We start from the raw sequence: 18,443 nt of genomic DNA, 5'->3' as shown, positions 1-18,443 counted from the left end.
CGGGCCCAACGGCAATAATTATAAATCAAATGCAAGTGAAATTAACAATGTTGCCAGTCATGTATTGTCCCACGCTTCGTCTACATGATGATCTCGTTTGTGACCTGCAATATACACTATAGAACAGTAATATTTGTCATTATTTGTAACAAAATTTAGTTTGGAAAATAAGAGACAGAATAATGTTGAGGGACGTCTGAGTTTCTGGTACGTTTTATATTTTGCATAATCAGATATCACTGCCACCGTTCCCACGCTGCACATTAATCGTTCATTAATCAAACGTTCGTTTTGTCATCACGTGGCTATATTCCAGTCACACTATTTGTAGAATCTTTGTTCACTGTCATTATTATTCAAAAGAGTTTTCTTATTTTCGAAATTGCACTTGCTTGAAAGTGTTGAGTGATAAAATATTTTGGGGTTTTCGTCGGATCATATAATGTTTTAGTCTCGTAATTTTGTTCACAAACGGCCTCATTAACAATGCGATCGACTTCAAAAAGCGGCGTTCGTGGTTCAGCGCATGTTCTAATTTCAAATACTGTAAACAAACATTGTATTTTACACGCGTTGTATATGTCGCTATGAGTCGCATATCGAGCAGGACGCCGCCTGGTGACCATCGCCCTTTAAAGTTATTAAAGGGTGTATATCAATTCTGAATCGTCGCACAGTTCTTTCAGAAATGTCCCCAGTGTCCGGATATTGAGCGGCCAACCGACTGTTGATCTCGCCGTGGGAAGTCCCCTGTTTGACTAGAACACTGATATACTCATCGTCAACCTTTTTTTCGATCTTCAGTTTAATTATTAGCAAAGCTTTAGTTCTAGAATATGACGTCATGTACCAAACGAACACGTGTTAATCTATATTAAAAAGTGGGCGTCAAAACGGAAATGACTGCTCATATTGTAGTTTGTGCGTTGTTGGACTCGTCTTCGACTGAAAATGTACAAATAACCGATAAGGCCCCCTAGCGATTCAATAAAATGAAACGTCCGAAATGAAAATTTCTGCTATTCACTTCTTTCATCAAATAATATTACGCCAAAGACCTAAATGTTAAAAAAGAGAAAATATTAGATATCCACTTGGCCGTCATTAGCCACGAACCCTGTACCCACAGGATTTCTAAACTTAAATTTCATATCAGTTTTTTTCGACAACATGTTTATGGGTGGCTAACAGTATCCGTCCACTACGTCTAATGGTTCTTGTTGTATACAGCCGATCACGACGGAAGATACAATGTCAAACATTTAATTACCGAGTCTTTCACAATTCTGTGAAGGCGAAAATATTGTACATTGCTGAAATGAAAGTCGTTTAGTATTTATTATACTAATTTAGGAGTATATTTTCACCTATTGGTCAATGAGCAAGGTAATTGCGCGATGCCTTGAAAACAAATAATTTAGCTTCGGAATGTCAACCCTCATGGTGAATGTACATTTTGTGGCTGATTTCAGGGAACAAAACCGCTGGAATAACTTTCGAATTGACTCCAAGTCACAATAAACAAGTTCATTTACATTATGTAAAAATAGTAAAACCGTTGTCTTGTTTATTATCTCTTGCGCTACAACGGCGCTTTCTCAATGGTCGATCGGTATTACGTAATGTCTAGCTTTCGGTTGTAATCTAATCTGAGTTTGGGAACAATATACCATTACGCTAGTGGATTATTGACTCGAACTGAACGTTACTTTGCTAACCTCTGACTTTTTTATATCAACATGGTAACGATGGTGCCGACCAGTTATCCACGATATCATTCGCAAGCCCTGAAACATGTATAACTACGGTTACGTTAGCTCTGGTACAACTAAATGAATATAAAAATCTTTATGTACTGGATACGGCTTTTGCGGCCCGAGGTCGTGCGGTGGGAGTACAGGAGCTTGTACGTGCGGTGGGAGAACAGGAGCCGTACGACTGAGGGCAACACAAGCGTATCCAGTTCATAAAGATTTTATCATATACCTTATTGGTGTAATTACAATTTTACAACGGCGTAATTTACAATGACGCGTTTTGTTTTGATTGATGAAAATTGAGCGCATTGGGCGTGATACGTGAAATTATTTCCCCGATATGAGGGCGCACTTCCCATAGCATTGACGAGGCCGGGCAATGCGAAGTATACGATAAAGGGCATTACAGATACAGGTGTACCTGTAATGTGTGCACGTTACTTTTCGCCTGGATTTGTACATATGTTTGTACGAATGTCTTCAACTACATATTGGAAAAAGAAATAATACCGGCAAAACATGCGTCGTTGTCGGTTACTTTTTAAGAATAGTTAATTATTCTCTTCCATGCTCCATACAAACGTGAAAGCTGTATAACTTAAAGGGGAATGACCGTTATAATTAGAGCAATGAAAAAGAAATTTATTTTTGACTATTTAAATATTTCCAAACTACTTCCTAAATTAGTTTGTTGCTGTTTTCGCAGGTTAGAAAAATACAGTAGGGGAGGTAGTTGAACTATAAGTCATTTTGTATTTACGTATACACGCAAAATAACGTAACAAAGAGTGGTTTCTAATGATATGAATAGTAATAATATTCACGTTTGTACGGAATTGGTCGACATAATTTTCGTCAGTCAGATCGCTCGTAAACACGAGTCATGTAACAACAGTCCTAGAACAACATTGAAGCGTGATTCTAAGGTCGAGCTCAGTTTCGGCTTCGGAAACAACAGAACTTGTAATTGACGCGTTGTTAGAGGCGAGTTTTTAATCGAACGAGTATGCCCGTTATCAATTAGACCGAGAATATACGTGTATCGTATTATCTTTACAGCCAGGTTATTATGCATATTCTCAGTAGATACTGACTTTAGTTTCATAGAATGAGGAAAAAACTACTCGTCCGTATTTGTTTTTAAATTCATAGCCATTATGTTAATAATTATCACTGGGGATGTTACAAAAATAAAACACAAGTGAATGGAAGACTTACATGTATGAATGTTTCAACCTGAATCGATTATGTGGTGTAAAACTATCGAAGTGACGAAAAATAATTATAGGTGTATTGTCCATCTCATTAGACCCACTCGTAGAAAATAAATAATACTGGCCAATAGGGGCTGGATACAATGATACACCAGTTAACAGAGATTAATTGTGTGGTTGTAAAATTGCATAGACCTTATAGCACAGAATGGTTTTCAACCAACATCGACATCAAGTGAATATATTTCATCAGACTACTATAGAGCAGACTAGCAACGCGCCTTTCTCTTCTAGCTTATCATGTTTGCGTGAGTAGGCCGAACGGAACCAGACCTCACTGTGTTGGATGTGTTGGGCTTGGAGCACCTTGGACGGCGCAACGCACGCAACCTCGTCAGGCTACTCTCCCTCTAGTCAGATGCGTGCCATGTTTGTTTTGGAGCTTAACTATCTAATGCAATAAACAGCCGAACGAACTAACGCGACTGTAATATAATAACGCGATATCCATTATTATTGCATCATATATAACGCTAGATAGTGCGAGATGTACAAAGGGAGTAGTATTCGTAGTTAATTTTTCTTTTTTTCGTGATTAAATGCTCTCCACGAATGCGACAAAACATACCGTGGAGAAAGTTATGTCTATGTTTAGTTTTCTATGTTTTTGTAGTTATACAAATAACGAGAAAAGAGATAATCAAATGACAATTTTGTGACAAATAATGGTTTCTCAACTTATTGTATATTTGTTTATTTGGACACAGACGTTTTCAATATATATACATAATAGCCCATAGTGAGAAGGGCTTGATGACGTTTCTGAATAAATTATTCACTTTCTGTTTGCTGCCTAATTAAGAACTGTAATTTAGCGTATATTTTTCGAAAGCCTGAGTATAGAGGGACAAGTTCGCGCAAACTGGACAGTAATTGTTTAATATTTAAAGCCCAAATAGCAAGCCTTGTGAAAAATACTAAATCGGCGATTACGAGAGCACACTGTGGAATTTCCGGGGAAATTTGTGGAAAGCACTGCCCGTAATCAAGTGTCTCCGATAAGCAAAAAAACAATTTTTCTGATTTTTACGCAGGTGTTTTTTCTGTTCCCGAATTATTTTATACATGGCACATTTAACCATTATTCTGTGAGAAAGTATTTTTCTCACCGTCTTAATCTTGTAAACGAGAAGAACGAGTTTGAATTTTTTAGCCCGAACGCATTCGATTTGACTGCGGTCTCAACGAGCCGTACTCAATCAAAACTTAAACTCGAGAAAAAAATAGTTGGGATATGTGATAAACACTGCATATTTGCTGCATGGTTATAAACAGAGACACTAAGACAGGCCAAACCCATTAACCATTGATATCATAGAACACATTAAGCGTGTCAGATAACTAATAATTTCGTTATTATTTGCCGAACCTGTCAAATCTCGTCACCTGTTTTAGGGCGTGTCAGAACGATGTGAAATTGCTTCAGCCATTGGGTAACGGAATTAACTAGTGTCTATGTGAAAACCGCTGTAAAGTGGAGGTAAAATGAATTTGCGCGGTTTTACCAACATATTAAACCAAACTTAGACCTCGCAATACTGGTGCAGACGGATTTGGTCGAACAACCATGACAAATAAATGGCGGGACTTTGGTGTTGCATATTTAGCACAGAAGTAAAAGACACGCCCACAGTTGGACAACCAATCATTTTATCATTGGTCACTATGTACAACGGATCATGTCGACGTTCTAAGTAAACACCACATACTAGATGTGCCGCCATCCAATGGTGGGATGAGCGGCTTCCTGTGTGCACAATCAGCGTCAACTTCACGAGAGAAACACGACGCACTTGCTAAGCCAGACCGTCTGGTGGCGCCCTACTATTTCATCAATTAACAAATACACTATTATACTGTTCCCGAATTGGACATTTGTTTATTTGGAGTAATTTCAATTTCTACGCCAAGCCCTTAGTAATTAATTATTCCACGTATTTATTAATGCAATAATGTTAATTCGCAGAAATTTAAACACATTGATACTGATAATGAAATAACAATTCTGCAATAATATTTCACGATTGAAATATCATATAAAATGGGCCTAATACTGTGGAATACTTTATTTTCGCTGGAATTAATTTTCGCTGAAAAGACATTTTGGGCGTTTTGTATGGAATTTATTTTCACTGATTTTTGATGAGTTTAATGTGAAATATAGGAAAAAAGGTTTATTCGCTGGATTTTATTTTTACAGAATCATCCCTTCAGCGGAAATAGCAAAAATAAATTCCAAGCGAAAATAAAGTATTCTACAGTATACCAATTTTGTGTTTATTTAATTGTATAAACGAGTTTACATCCTGGAATGGCCATGATGGACCACGTATCATTGGCAAGTATTTTTTGTTATGACTGAGTTCATATCTTGAACTACAATGCGTACAACGGGTAAAACTGAATATGAGTATGATTAATATTGTTTTGTGAGAAAAACAAAATAAATATAGTTCACAAAATGTAATCACGGAACACCGAATATTTACGTCGATGTCCAATCATTCACTTTGTATTTACTGTGTCTACGCCTGAATTAACACTCAGACTACCACTACTTGTATTAGTAGTCTGAGATCAAAGCTATAACTGGATATAATACTTGGTGATATCCCTTGTAACTAAATTATACATTATACATTTTATTTTGCAGTTATGATGGCGTAACAGTATATGAATGGGTTGAAGCTAGAGGTCTGAAGAAGTCTGAATCGTCGCTTTCAAACCACTCGGGCGGTTCGTCATAATTATATGATCACCCCGCTTCTCTGAGTCACAGATTTGTTTCTGATTTGCGACAGAAAGCGTATCACCCGTTAAATCAGAATCGTCAACAACAGAGTATGTACATAAAAATAAAAATTTTCCTTCTCGCTATTTTAGGAAAGGCTTATATTTTTACCATTTATCTAAAAACATCAGCGGCTGCAATGCACGTCTACCGACGTATTTTTACGTCACCATTAGCATAAATGTAGTACCTTGAAATTACGATTTATTTATCTTTTTGATATTTGAAGTTAGTCATGTGATAAAACAAGTTATATCTTAATACGACTTATTCGTAGAACTAGTTAATATTTGTGACGTTATTGGCCGTGTTATTCATTCACATTCAGTTCGTGAATTATAGTAGTTCATGGCGTCACTCGTATCGACTGACACTATGAGCACGTGATATCAGGTGAAAACCTCATACTACTACACATATCTATAATAACTCACCTCAAAATATTCTGTGTCGACATTGTGACCTCTATCCAACCATTTCTGTAGAGTCTTACAATCTCCATCCAAAACAGCAATACAGAATTCCTGTAAACAATACAGAGATATCATGAATAATGTGAAATTATATTTACCTATCATTACTTACTCACAATTAATAATTCAAAAGTAATATCACGATATTTCCATGACAACCTTGGTTCATCAAATGCAATTGAATTCAATGTATATTTAAAACAATAATAAATATTAAATAAATATTAACAATATTTAGCATATACTGCAATTATTTTCATTTATTCATAAATGTCACGTGATGTACGTATAACGATAAGCTCGTCCTTATAGAATTTTACATGCAATCACGTTCACTGGTAACGTTCAGTGACGTCAATGGCAGACACGAAAGCCATTCCAAACATCGATATTGTTCTTTATTTAATCTGTAGTCTTTCATCAATGCAGATTATTTTTGGAGAGATTTTACAATATTTCAGATGACGACAGACTACACAACAAAACACAGTGGTCAATTTGAACTACATTGCCTTCACACATTAACGTCATGGTGACGTCACAAGAAACGTTCACTCGAAAGCACGATTTCAATGATTGGTGACGTAGGATGATTTAGTGTGACACGGTAATTGCATAATGTGACTGTGCATGAACACCATGTCACTATGACAACGGTTGATAGTTTCAAAATTGTGATCGTAATGTACGTTTCAACCAAGGCCATACCGTTCCTGGTCATACATTTAGTTGTTGTAGACAAAATTAAAGATGATAATATAATGAAATTGCTGGGAAAATCAAGACAAGTAAACAAGTAAAAAAATAAAATAAACCTGAAAAAACAACAACAACAGTAACAACAACAACAACAATAACAACAATCTCGTCGAGGATACCCAATACAACATTACTTTCTTTGTGTATTACCATTTAGTAACTTTTAAGCTTAAGGCAATACAAACATAACAATATTTGTTTCTGGTCCCCATATGCACTAATTTGAAAGTTGTGAGTTTCCTATTCTTTGGTCAAAATATCGTGAAAAATATTTAAGAAATGTTTTTTGTCTGAGTGAAGACTAATAATTGAAGGTAATTACGAGCTAATATCGACGATAACGTGTGGCATTGTGAGAAGCAATGTTGATGAAAGCAGCACCATACGCTATTGTTGTATTAACCACGAATGACCTCCTTATTAAAGGGCAACAATCTGAGCACGAACATTTACATGGGAAAAGTGTATAAGGTAGAGAGTGAGAAAGCACTGTGCACGTACTCCTAGATGCAAACTCATCATTATTGGGGAATAAACAAATATTTGATTTGTGGTGACTGCCAAACATAAAATGATTTGCTTTACCGAATTATTAAGTCAAACTTAAAATATTTCAAAAACTAGCGAATGTTTATTATTGAGTAAATTTGAATCTATAATGTCAAATTTGTGAGCAATTTTGAATAACAGCAATGTTCTTGCTTAGTTGTTACGACAACAGTTAATTTCAAAGTTAACGGTAACATTACAAAAGATTGTAGAATTATGTGCATCATGAATATTCACATTTGGAATGGAATTGCCCAAACGTGTATGTAACGTGTTGAACACTCAGATGACAATAGTATTAACAATAGTATTTATCGTTCTATTTTGTTGAAAAAAGTCAAATATCACGAGTTTGATTAGTTACGTTGTCAATATCGATATTGATTACGTGAGTTTCTACTACACATACATGAATGTTGAAAAAAATGTCATCTCTGAAATTGGAGTTGCGCTCTGGGTGCTGTAATAATTTGATGACCCGATGTCGAAGTGTTCATTTCTCTGCGTACTTTATCTGTGCTATACAACCGTAGTTAATTTCTTGTCAGAGACTATGTGCTATACTTTTTAGCTTAGTGTTTAATACATACACTTGCACTCATTGGTCAATGGGACAGTTACCAAGTTTTCACCAAGCCTCACATGCCTATAGTATTGTTACAATATCGTGCATCGAATAATGCATTGGAGAGTAGATATTCCACACCAGGAATTTCTGCGTCTCTATTATAGGATTAAGAGCGTATTTCCACCAGTCACGATGGCGCGTGCTCGTTTGGAATTCGCTGTGAATTAGAACGTAGCCGTATTACTTCGTTACCACATTGGAAATTGCTTTCAATCTCTAATTTTTAGCCATCAAAGCTCTCAAAGATACACAGGAAGAGACCCTAGAGACAGCACTATGTAGTCGTCACTTTGTGTGCATCCATCCCTCGATACATACACTAAATTATATAACAATTGGGAGGTTACGTTGACATTGTGTGGCATAACTGTTTACAATGTTCGTAGATTTGAGAGAAAACATACACAGATGTATAATAAAATATTGAAAATCTACTGAGTGGTCTATACATCCATAGCAGCGACGTTATTGAGTGTATAATACGGGAGGGAATCAAGCCTCGTGGCTGAGAAACACCATCGAGGTTTTTCTCTGCAAAGTGCGGGATTTCAACGATTGTGCAATGTGACAAAGCGTGCGGTGGGAAACTACGTGTCACAACTGAGTATAGCTTAGTTTGGGACGTCTGTCTGGACGACAGGAGACTGGTTAGTAACAGGTCCCACAAAGGCATTAGACTAAAAATACTCGATTTTATCATATTTGAAAGCGTGAAGCAAATTAATAATAAATCTAGATAAAATTGGCGAAATTGTTGAGTAATTAATACAATGTAGATAGATTTTGAATGCTTGCATGAACTCACCAACTCTAGAGTATCATCGATATGTTTATTTTAGGCCAGACTTTTTTATTCCTTGTTTCTCGAGTTTTTATAAGGAAATTTTGTTTTGAGGAGGCCGGAAAAAATAAGATTAATTCTTTTTTTCCATTAGATTTGTGTGACTCGCAAAGAATTGTAAGTGAGATCATTGATCGGAGAAAAGAAATGAAATAAAATGTTATTCCATGTATAACTTTGTTTCTCATCTGCGCGAGATTTCGGTACTTTGATCATGATATACCCACGAAAATGCAACTTGGGTTTTTTATGCGGCGGGCGGAAAAAAATGAAGATAAAAATAAGTTTTTTTTTCACAATTTTTTGCACTTACAAGTCGGCGGGCGCGAGAAATTACGCTGAAATAAATTTTATTTTTATTTCATTTTCGGCTCCTGTTCATTCGACGGGTTCGCGAAACAAGGGATAATAAAAATCTGGCCTTAGCATGATAATAAAACAATGGTTCATCTGAATGGTATTGATGTTGTAGTCCATTCCAATATCGAGCTACCGTTGCTAATCAACCTACTAATCGTCAATCCACTAATTTAAATTTGTTGGCTTATACAAGAACTTAGCGAAAGATTACCAAAGATTAAGCAGGTTTGAAGACTGATTTACCTCAATATTAACACTCTTCAGCTAACAAACACAACTTTTTAGTCATCAATGATGAAGTCTGTCAATAACTAAATGATTGCTATCCATCTATGCAAGGAAAATGTCACTTGTCACGTGCTTGGGTGCAAATTATATATAGTGCATTAAGCCATAGACAACGCACTGTATGTTTGAAACTACGCGACAGAACTGTGTGAACATATTCATATTGATATGTGTAGATATTTTCATTTGGCATTGTGGTAATGCAATGTTCAACCCTGATGTAAACTGTTGAACACAAACACCCGGGAACCTAACACATGGTTCACCCAAAGTCGTTGCTTAACATATTTCAGCAGCTGATTACCTACATTATGTGACACACCCATCATCTTTTTATTGTTACCTGAGACTCGCCCAAAGATAGGGTCGCCTCTATTCAATGATTAAATGATGAGGATTACATATGAACAATTAACGGATATCCAGAACGTAGACCGGGCAGATGGCGTAGCCGACCGAAATAATCATGACATTGAAACAAACAATTATACAAAGGATAATATTGAATTGTTTTTATCATGATTCATACTACCAGCAGTACTATATGAACTGAATTATGACATACAGTAATTATTTTTTAAGCTAGCTAGAGAGAGTCGTAATTGCCAGCTCTACCATTGAGAACACTCAAAACTTGTATCACAGCGGTACTATACGATGCACACTGTCTCATTTGTTCGTTAATGTTGCCGTGTTATGGTGCCTCAATCACGATCAATATCTAAAACTTGTATCACAGCGGTATTATACGATGCACACTGTCTCATTTGTACGTTAATGTTGACGTGTTATGGTGCCTCAGTCACGATCAATATCTAAAACTTGTAACACAGCGGTATTATACGATGCACACTGTCTCATTTGTACGTTAATGTTGACGTGTTATAGTGCCTCAATCACGATCAATATCTAAAGCTTGGACAACAACAAGAACAACAGAAAATACAAAACTACATGAAATTCCTTGCACAAATAGGACGCTGAGGCGACGTTTTGTTGCTAAAATACTGAACGGCGCTCATTTTTTTGCAGTAGGGCCCTGGGCAGAGACGAAATAGCGAAAAGATAGACCTGTACTTATTTTGGCGGTGCACACACCGACCGGAAAAAATATTTTGTTAAGGCTTAACCTTTTTGACCGTTGTAAAATATGTTTGAATATAATGCAGTGAAGTTGACACGGTTGACAAATCTGTATATGCATCGCATTGGTAAGTATCGATTGCTATATCATTATTATTCCCAAAAAACAACATTTTGCAAAATATGGCGCTACATGACCTATCTTGCTACGGTTTCTAATGACAACATTCAAAATGTTCTCTGTTCACAGGTAGTTATTTAAGCACCTAGTAAAACCTTGCAGGAAGAAAAATACGTACTAGTTATTTTCAAATTTGTTATCCATATCAAACTATATATATATTAAACAAATCAATGTTACGCTAGATGCAAACTTCACATGGTCGCATGGCGGCTTGGCAAATATTTGTTTAAATAAGTCATATATGCAAATTTAGTCATCACAACAATGCAGGTTGTTAATTTCAACCGCTCTTTCAAATAACATTTGCTTGATTAACATGTGCCGAAAAACTCAACTACATCCTTAATCATACTTCTAACATTTTGTTTTCTATTTCATTATTTATGTCACATACAATTTGGTAGGTATAAACAAGCAAAGGGTGACCGTCTATCATGCAGAAGCTGCGATCTTTACTTTGGAGGCAACTAAAACAGAATACTGGGAATGCCAAAATATACCACAATAAAACAAACACGTTCATGTTAAATGAATACTTTTATCTAACTTGCATAAATGTGCGATAAAGCGTCACAAAATACTTTGACAAAATAAATAAAATCACTAAACTTTATGTGACGTTATCAAATCCAGAATATCATGGCAAATTTAAGTTTCTGCGTCAGTCACGTAGCAGTATGGCGACGACACACTGACTGCAACAAATGATCGTGTTTATGACTATCTCTTGGTTACAAGTATGTATATAGAAAACAATTGAGACCATGTAATCTACGTTTGTGAGCAGACATATTTGAAGTTGTACAATCTGTTTACAGATTAGAGATGATTTGTTAAGTATACACAAATAACCTCATCTTTAGATCACTCGTACTGTGTGCGCAAGCGCATATTAATATTATTGTTTGAGGGTATTTTTTAAATCTATGTAATACAGAGACACATTTGTACATTCAGCTGAATATACGCGAGTTAAAATATTAGGATGTTCGTATTCAACAGTGATTAGTCTGATTAAGCATTTATTTTCCAATCAGTTAAATAGATAATATTGAATTATATGTTTTCGATCACGATTCATTCTACCAGCAGCGCTACGTGAACCTTATATGACGTATAACGTTTTTTAAGCAAGCTGGAGAAAGTCGTAAATGTCGTCATCGGCAAGCTCAGGTCTACTATGGAGAGCGCTGCAAACTGGAGGCACAGCGGTATTACACGATGCATATTGCTCTTAGCTGCCAGTCAGTGGCGTTGAATCGTTTGTATGTTAATGTTGCAGTGTTATGGTGCCTCCAATTTATGGTCAATATATAATACAATATATAATAGTCGGCATTTAACGGACAAACAAAATAACTTTCGTGAACTTAAGCCCCTCTTAATTACATTGCACCTGTTAAACGCTATCAATATATAAACATTTTATTTCTTGTAATTATTTTATTTACATTTTTGAATTAGTTCCTTATACAATATAACATTGTAGTGAGCAGCTACACTTACATACATTTTAATTTTTACTTTAACAAATTTAAATAAATCAGCCAACACAAAATATACATCATACGTGCGTACATACAGTTATTCCTCACTAAGTCGTGTCTCAGTAAGTCGCGATATTAGTTAATTCTGAGGGAATTAAACGGCTTCATATAAATCTATTGTGTTTTAATTTCTAGTTTTGAAAGAATATAGATACTGATTCTTTGCATCTTGCATTTAATTATTCGTTGATTATCGTGTGTTATAAGTAGTGTCCGTGTTTTTCAAACCATACTGATGTAAACTGCTTTTGCCACCCATTACCCTATCAGTTACCGTGATGCGAAAAGTGTCATCGGCTCGACTCAAAATATCAAATTACGATGTCGGCCGTTTTTTCGGACCTTTTCGTGAATAAGCCCTATACAATTCACTGCAATATAAAGAACATATCATTCTGTACCCAGTTTCCATATCAACGGTTGCGTGTGATCAAGCAATCGGTGAGTCCGCTTAATGGGTGGGTAAAGCAGGTAAAAGTAAAGCTGAGGGATTTTTTTGAACTTCACATGTCCCTCTAGTAGAGATGCACTTCTAATAGAGTAACACTGTAACAATACTAGTATATCACCGGTGATAAAGATAACGTGAATCGTTATTTGCAGGGTATATACCGTATTGTATATAAAGCGATTTATACTACAAATAAACCAACAATGTATTATTTGTATTGTATATATTTAAAACTGTTAGGTAGGTTCAGAGCCAGTGAAATGCAAGGGATAAATTATAGTAATGACGTAAGGCTATATCCAAATATGGGTAATGGTATGCAAATATAAACAATTAGTTACTAAAGTGGGGTCAATTTAGCTTATATAAATATATGTTTTATTATACCGAATAAATAAACATATAAATCAAACGTTGTAGTCTGTAGTAGAAGACATTTTGTTTTTAAACGCTACAAATGAGCATGCGCAATAAAGAAATCAATATCATATTGAGTTTTATTCACCACCACGTGACCGCGTTCTGACCAATCAACGTATGGTTTATTTTATTCAAAATAAATCCCATTGCCTTCAGAAGTATAAACGGTATAAACAATATAGGCCCCAACAACAATGATTAATAAAAATTACAAATATATTCCCTCACGGAAATTTGGTTAAAAAATTCCCTGTCATAATTCTAAAAAGTAGATCCAAGGCTCAGTAACCCATAGTATATATACAATACAAGTGTTATCGTAATTATCCCACAAACCAGACCTGCTGTTTGTGTATCAGTCCGGACTAAGTCAGCAAATGCAAATACATTCCTTCCTCTTTGTGAGAGACATTACATGCATATACGAACTAATTTACATACATTTCTCAGCTCTATTACAAACATACATCCCAGTGATACATGAGGCGGCGAAGCATTTGGTTGGAAACGCGTACCACGAGTTCTTCTCACGACGACATTTACCGAATATTCCCGAAGTCAACATCAGTTTTGTATAACGCACTAAATAAGTTTAGAACATTGTATTTTGCTTAAAACTATTTCCATCTTGTAAGTGGCATTTATTTGTTTTCTGTCTAGTTTCTAGTTTCGTTGGAAAACAAATATCATCATATAGAATACAACGAGCAGCTTAGATCCATAAAAATTACGACTTTGTAATTTCCCATGGTATTGAACAATACGCTGATGTTCATTTCCAAAAATAAAACGGCCACGCCGTGAAATGAATTATTGTTATTCAATTTATTCAAGAAATTAGTTTATGTAGTGTATCTACACCTTCAGTTAAACTGACATGATTTAGGAAGCATCCATACAAATATTTCTATCATGATTAATATACCTCTCTGTGATATGAATTGGACGATTTCTGTCAGACTATATTACAAGTGAGGTCAATTTAATGTTACTATTATCAGTATTTTCATACCTTTTCCATATATTCTCGATATTTTATCCTGTGTTGAAATCAGTAGACAGGAGTGATTACCGCCAGACAACACTACACTGCCGGTTATTACGTGTGTTTGTTAACATCACCTTTAGCGACAATAACTATCCCATGCAAAGTGGGTGTATTGCTGAAACATTACCGAATACAAATATATCACCTTGTATTTACATATATTAACTATTGTTGTTGTATTGTTGCCAATGAAACCACAGTTTTTCAAAACATGTTTGGTTTAATTCGTTGAGCATATAATATGTTGGTTTGGTTATATTTTACTATGGATTTGAACTCATTTTATTCAGACAATTAAGTTCTCCACAGTGGCGTGTACATCACGTAATTGTCAACGCTCATTGCCTGTTTTGCGTGCAATCTGAGTTCATACACTTTTGCAAATAAAATAAGGACAACGTTAGTTGAACACGTGGTCTTACTAAATACTTCTTCCTATCATGCCTTCTAACAATATAGTATACAAACTAAAAAAAAAACATGCAAATGATAATTTTAGCAGATACATGGTTTCGAACAAATTGGAACTTAATTGTTGGTTTCCCTTATTTTGTATTATACAGGCATGTTGTGAATCAATATTAATTATCTATACAAAGAATGTCGGTTGATTAAGTGAATCTTACAATGGTGACTAATGCAATACGATAAATGACAATCAAGGTGAGCGTTTTCTATGTCTGGGTTCAATTAACACAATAATTAATGCTACCAGCGAATAAATCGTCGCAACGTAATATTAATATAAACACCCGAAACACTCATAACACTCATAAATAATAATAGAAATTTCATTATTCAATACACAACTGAAATATCGAAAATTAAACTTTAGCACTCATGCACAGAGATCAAAAGGTCAGGAGCACAAGACGAGCACATTGTTGGATTCAGCAGAGTAGAAAAATTGACAAACATAATATTTAACACTAATAGTTATTTGAAGCACAGAATCAGGAGTAAACAATAATACCAACGCCGACACCAACATTACTGACCTACAGCCATACTTGGGGTTATAAGAGAGTGAAGCCAGTGGTCAACCGAGTAGACGTCAATTTCAATTACAAAAGCACGCACTCGAGTACATGCAGTTTAACAGTGTACTCCCCAGGCCTCTGAAGCATCACGGTACCGTGACGCTTGGACACTCACATTATAACTCTTATAATATAGATATTGTTTTAGCTGCGGTGATTTACACACGCCTAATAAGAAAGTAATGCACCTTCTGAATATCTTGAAATGTAGACAATTTATTTCACGGCAGATCAACACAGCTTATGAGTCATATACATCTTGGTCCTGAGACTATGGCGCAAAGATAATTGTACATTGTACGATGGCCTGGTACCTTGTAGAAAATTTCAACAACATGCATACGGAGAAAAACAACCGAAAACGTTACATATCTGATATGCTAGACCCACAACCGCCGAAATGTATTATAGTATTTAAATCTATTGATAAATGTGTACTCGTTTGCTACCATGCAACTGTCATATTTAGGTAGTTTTATATTATTTGGGATCAAAAACAGTCAGATAACCTAGTAAACCGAAATCTGCTTAACAAGACAAGTTGTTCGCATACCATAACTACCATAGCTTGAGTATTGTATGTGTAATAAAAAAAACAAGAACGGGGACAGTGTACTGTATGTTTGCCGTAGAGTACATGCAGCTTATCAGCATAACATGCTTGGAACAAGTATACACGAGTGTAACTAAGATGATGGAGTGTCTCTAGTAACCAGAAACTCATACACGTGACATGCGCGGGTTATGTAATAGCACAAAGATATTATAAATCATTTCTACTTTGATGACCGAGTGTACCAATAAATCAGTAGTGCCAGCTAGTAAACCGTAAGCGTGACTACAAATTTATTGACCTACATTTCATAGAAAAGGATTAAATATGCATTTACAGCTCGACCCCGTCATTGTATAAGAATATGATTAACATTGGTGGCTGATGTGAAAGTTATTAACATAGCCAAATATAGTACAGATACAGAAAACACTCCGGTGCGTCGACTCGACTCCGGCAGCGTAAACATGTTAGCCGAGTGTGTAGCAAAACTAACCAAATACAGTACGGACAAACGTCACTAATGTAACAAAATACTCGACAGGTTTAGTAAACACTACGTCAGTTGTTGCATGGAGACAAAAAGAAAAGAAGTCACAGCCAAGCTTAAATCAAATGAACCAGGGTGTTCGCCGCTGTTTGTACATAGATCCGGGAGTTTATTTGCCGAACGGACCAAGGAGGACAGTTTCCCCTTAGCGCAGTGAGGATTATAATGCATTAGCATAGTACAGACGCCTTCGGCAGGACACGGTGGTTTCGTGACAATTCTAATCACATTATTATAAACAAATATGGCGACAAACGATAACGCCCACGAGTTTGACTACGATGCTGAAACTGATATATCCTTCAATTCAGAAGACGTAAAACGAAATCGAAGAGCATTTTACAGACGAATAATTGTTTTGAATATGCTGTGGACGAAACGATCGCTCGAAAACAAAGAATGCCGCGAATTTCTTGTACATTGTGTATAAAAAGAATTTGGCACACTGTTACAGGAAGTAGGGCATACACGGAGTAAAAACTTCAAAAATAGTAATTTCGAACCTCAAAATTCAGTATCTGGTACAATGCGGTGTGTGCCTTGACATTACAAAGAGCTTTTTCTGGACTAAAAAACAGTGCTAGCAATATTTCGAAACATTACAATATTGTCGATTCAAAAATACAACGGAAAATGCGCTAAAATACGAAAAATTACAAAATTCCAACTTTCCCGTTCTCACAAACACGATTCCTCTAAGTATAAAAGGTGTATGCATACGTTATGCCCTTTGGCTTTTACTGCGACAATGTAAAACACGACTTCGGAATGTGTACTGTATTCAGCAACGCTTGAAAATAAATGACGCGTCTGCGACGATCCTGGGGTGAAAGGACGATAAGACAAAGTGAGTTATAGGATTAAACTTGACTAAAACAAAAGAAGTTTAGGAGGATTATTTTGGCTGTGACTCTTTTTACTTCCATGGTTGATGTGACCCCGCCCGTAATCTTAATGGTGTCTGACTAAATGTGACTGTCTCGAAAGAGTCACTAATTCAAACAAAAACGTGGCAATAATCCGCTAGCATGACACAAATGTCTCAAAATAATAAATACTTACGTCCCATTTCGTCCAATCTTCGCCGCCTTCTGCCATTGTCTTAGTTATGTCTTGCGCATCGTCGTTTTCGTCAATAAGGAAGTAGCAAACAAATATTCGTAAACCGACTCTACTACGCGAACTTTCACCTTCGCTGTAATGCTGTTAAGGCATAACAATAGAAGGTAGTATATGACGTCAACATTTCTACGAACTGAAGCTGATTTCTATGAATAATACCATTTGGGACGCATAGAGGGCGCTTATTAGACATGGGTCACGTGACAACTTTCAAATGTCAGCTATAGAATTCAATATTTTCGACAGGCCATCAAAACTGTTCTTTTAAACACAGTAGTTTGAGAGAAAAAATGACATGTTCTGCCATCTATGATGATATATTAGTTCTTATGTGCTAAACAGTGCCCTTGATTTGGAACAGCAATATTTTTAGAATCGCCGCGCATCACTTTTCATCGTCGTTAGCAAAGACAAAATAAGTCAACGAAGTGAGTTTTTATTATTTATATTACCATATCTTCGCACGTTGATGGTATGGCACGATTAGTAGGATATCGTTAGAAAGCAACATGTGCCGACTTTAAGCTCGACGATGTTCTTAAAAATCGAATTTACAAGCGTAAAATGAGTCATTGTTTACTTCTACTCAATATTTTGATTGTATTCTATGATCCATATAGTATATTGCACTTTTATTTTCACTTCATATATATCATGAGGTTAATATATTACTTTTATTGATTTGATTTTGTTGTGTATTGTACTCATCACTCGTTTTGTTGATT

General features: G+C 35.7%; 1 protein-coding gene across 1 annotated transcript in view; it reads right to left on the bottom strand.

The window, feature by feature from the left end:
- Positions 1–17,784, bottom strand: part of LOC144349692 (death-associated protein kinase 1-like) — an 85,581-nt gene extending 67,797 nt beyond the window's left edge. Inside the window, exons 1-2 of the mRNA XM_085494579.1 lie at positions 17,659–17,784; positions 6,257–6,346 (exon numbers count right to left, since the gene is read on the bottom strand). Of these exons, the coding sequence (XP_085350705.1) occupies positions 6,257–6,346; positions 17,659–17,694 (126 nt within the window). The 5' untranslated portion in view covers positions 17,695–17,784. The remainder of the gene's footprint in view (positions 1–6,256; positions 6,347–17,658) is intronic.
- Positions 17,785–18,443: the final 659 nt, after the last annotated feature.

This window comes from Saccoglossus kowalevskii, chromosome 20, assembly GCF_978046115.1.
Source record: "Saccoglossus kowalevskii chromosome 20, keSacKowa6.1, whole genome shotgun sequence".
NCBI classification, from domain to species: Eukaryota; Metazoa; Hemichordata; class Enteropneusta; family Harrimaniidae; genus Saccoglossus; species Saccoglossus kowalevskii.
Note: the sequence above shows the minus strand (reverse complement) of the source record. Positions and strands in the feature narration are given on the sequence as shown.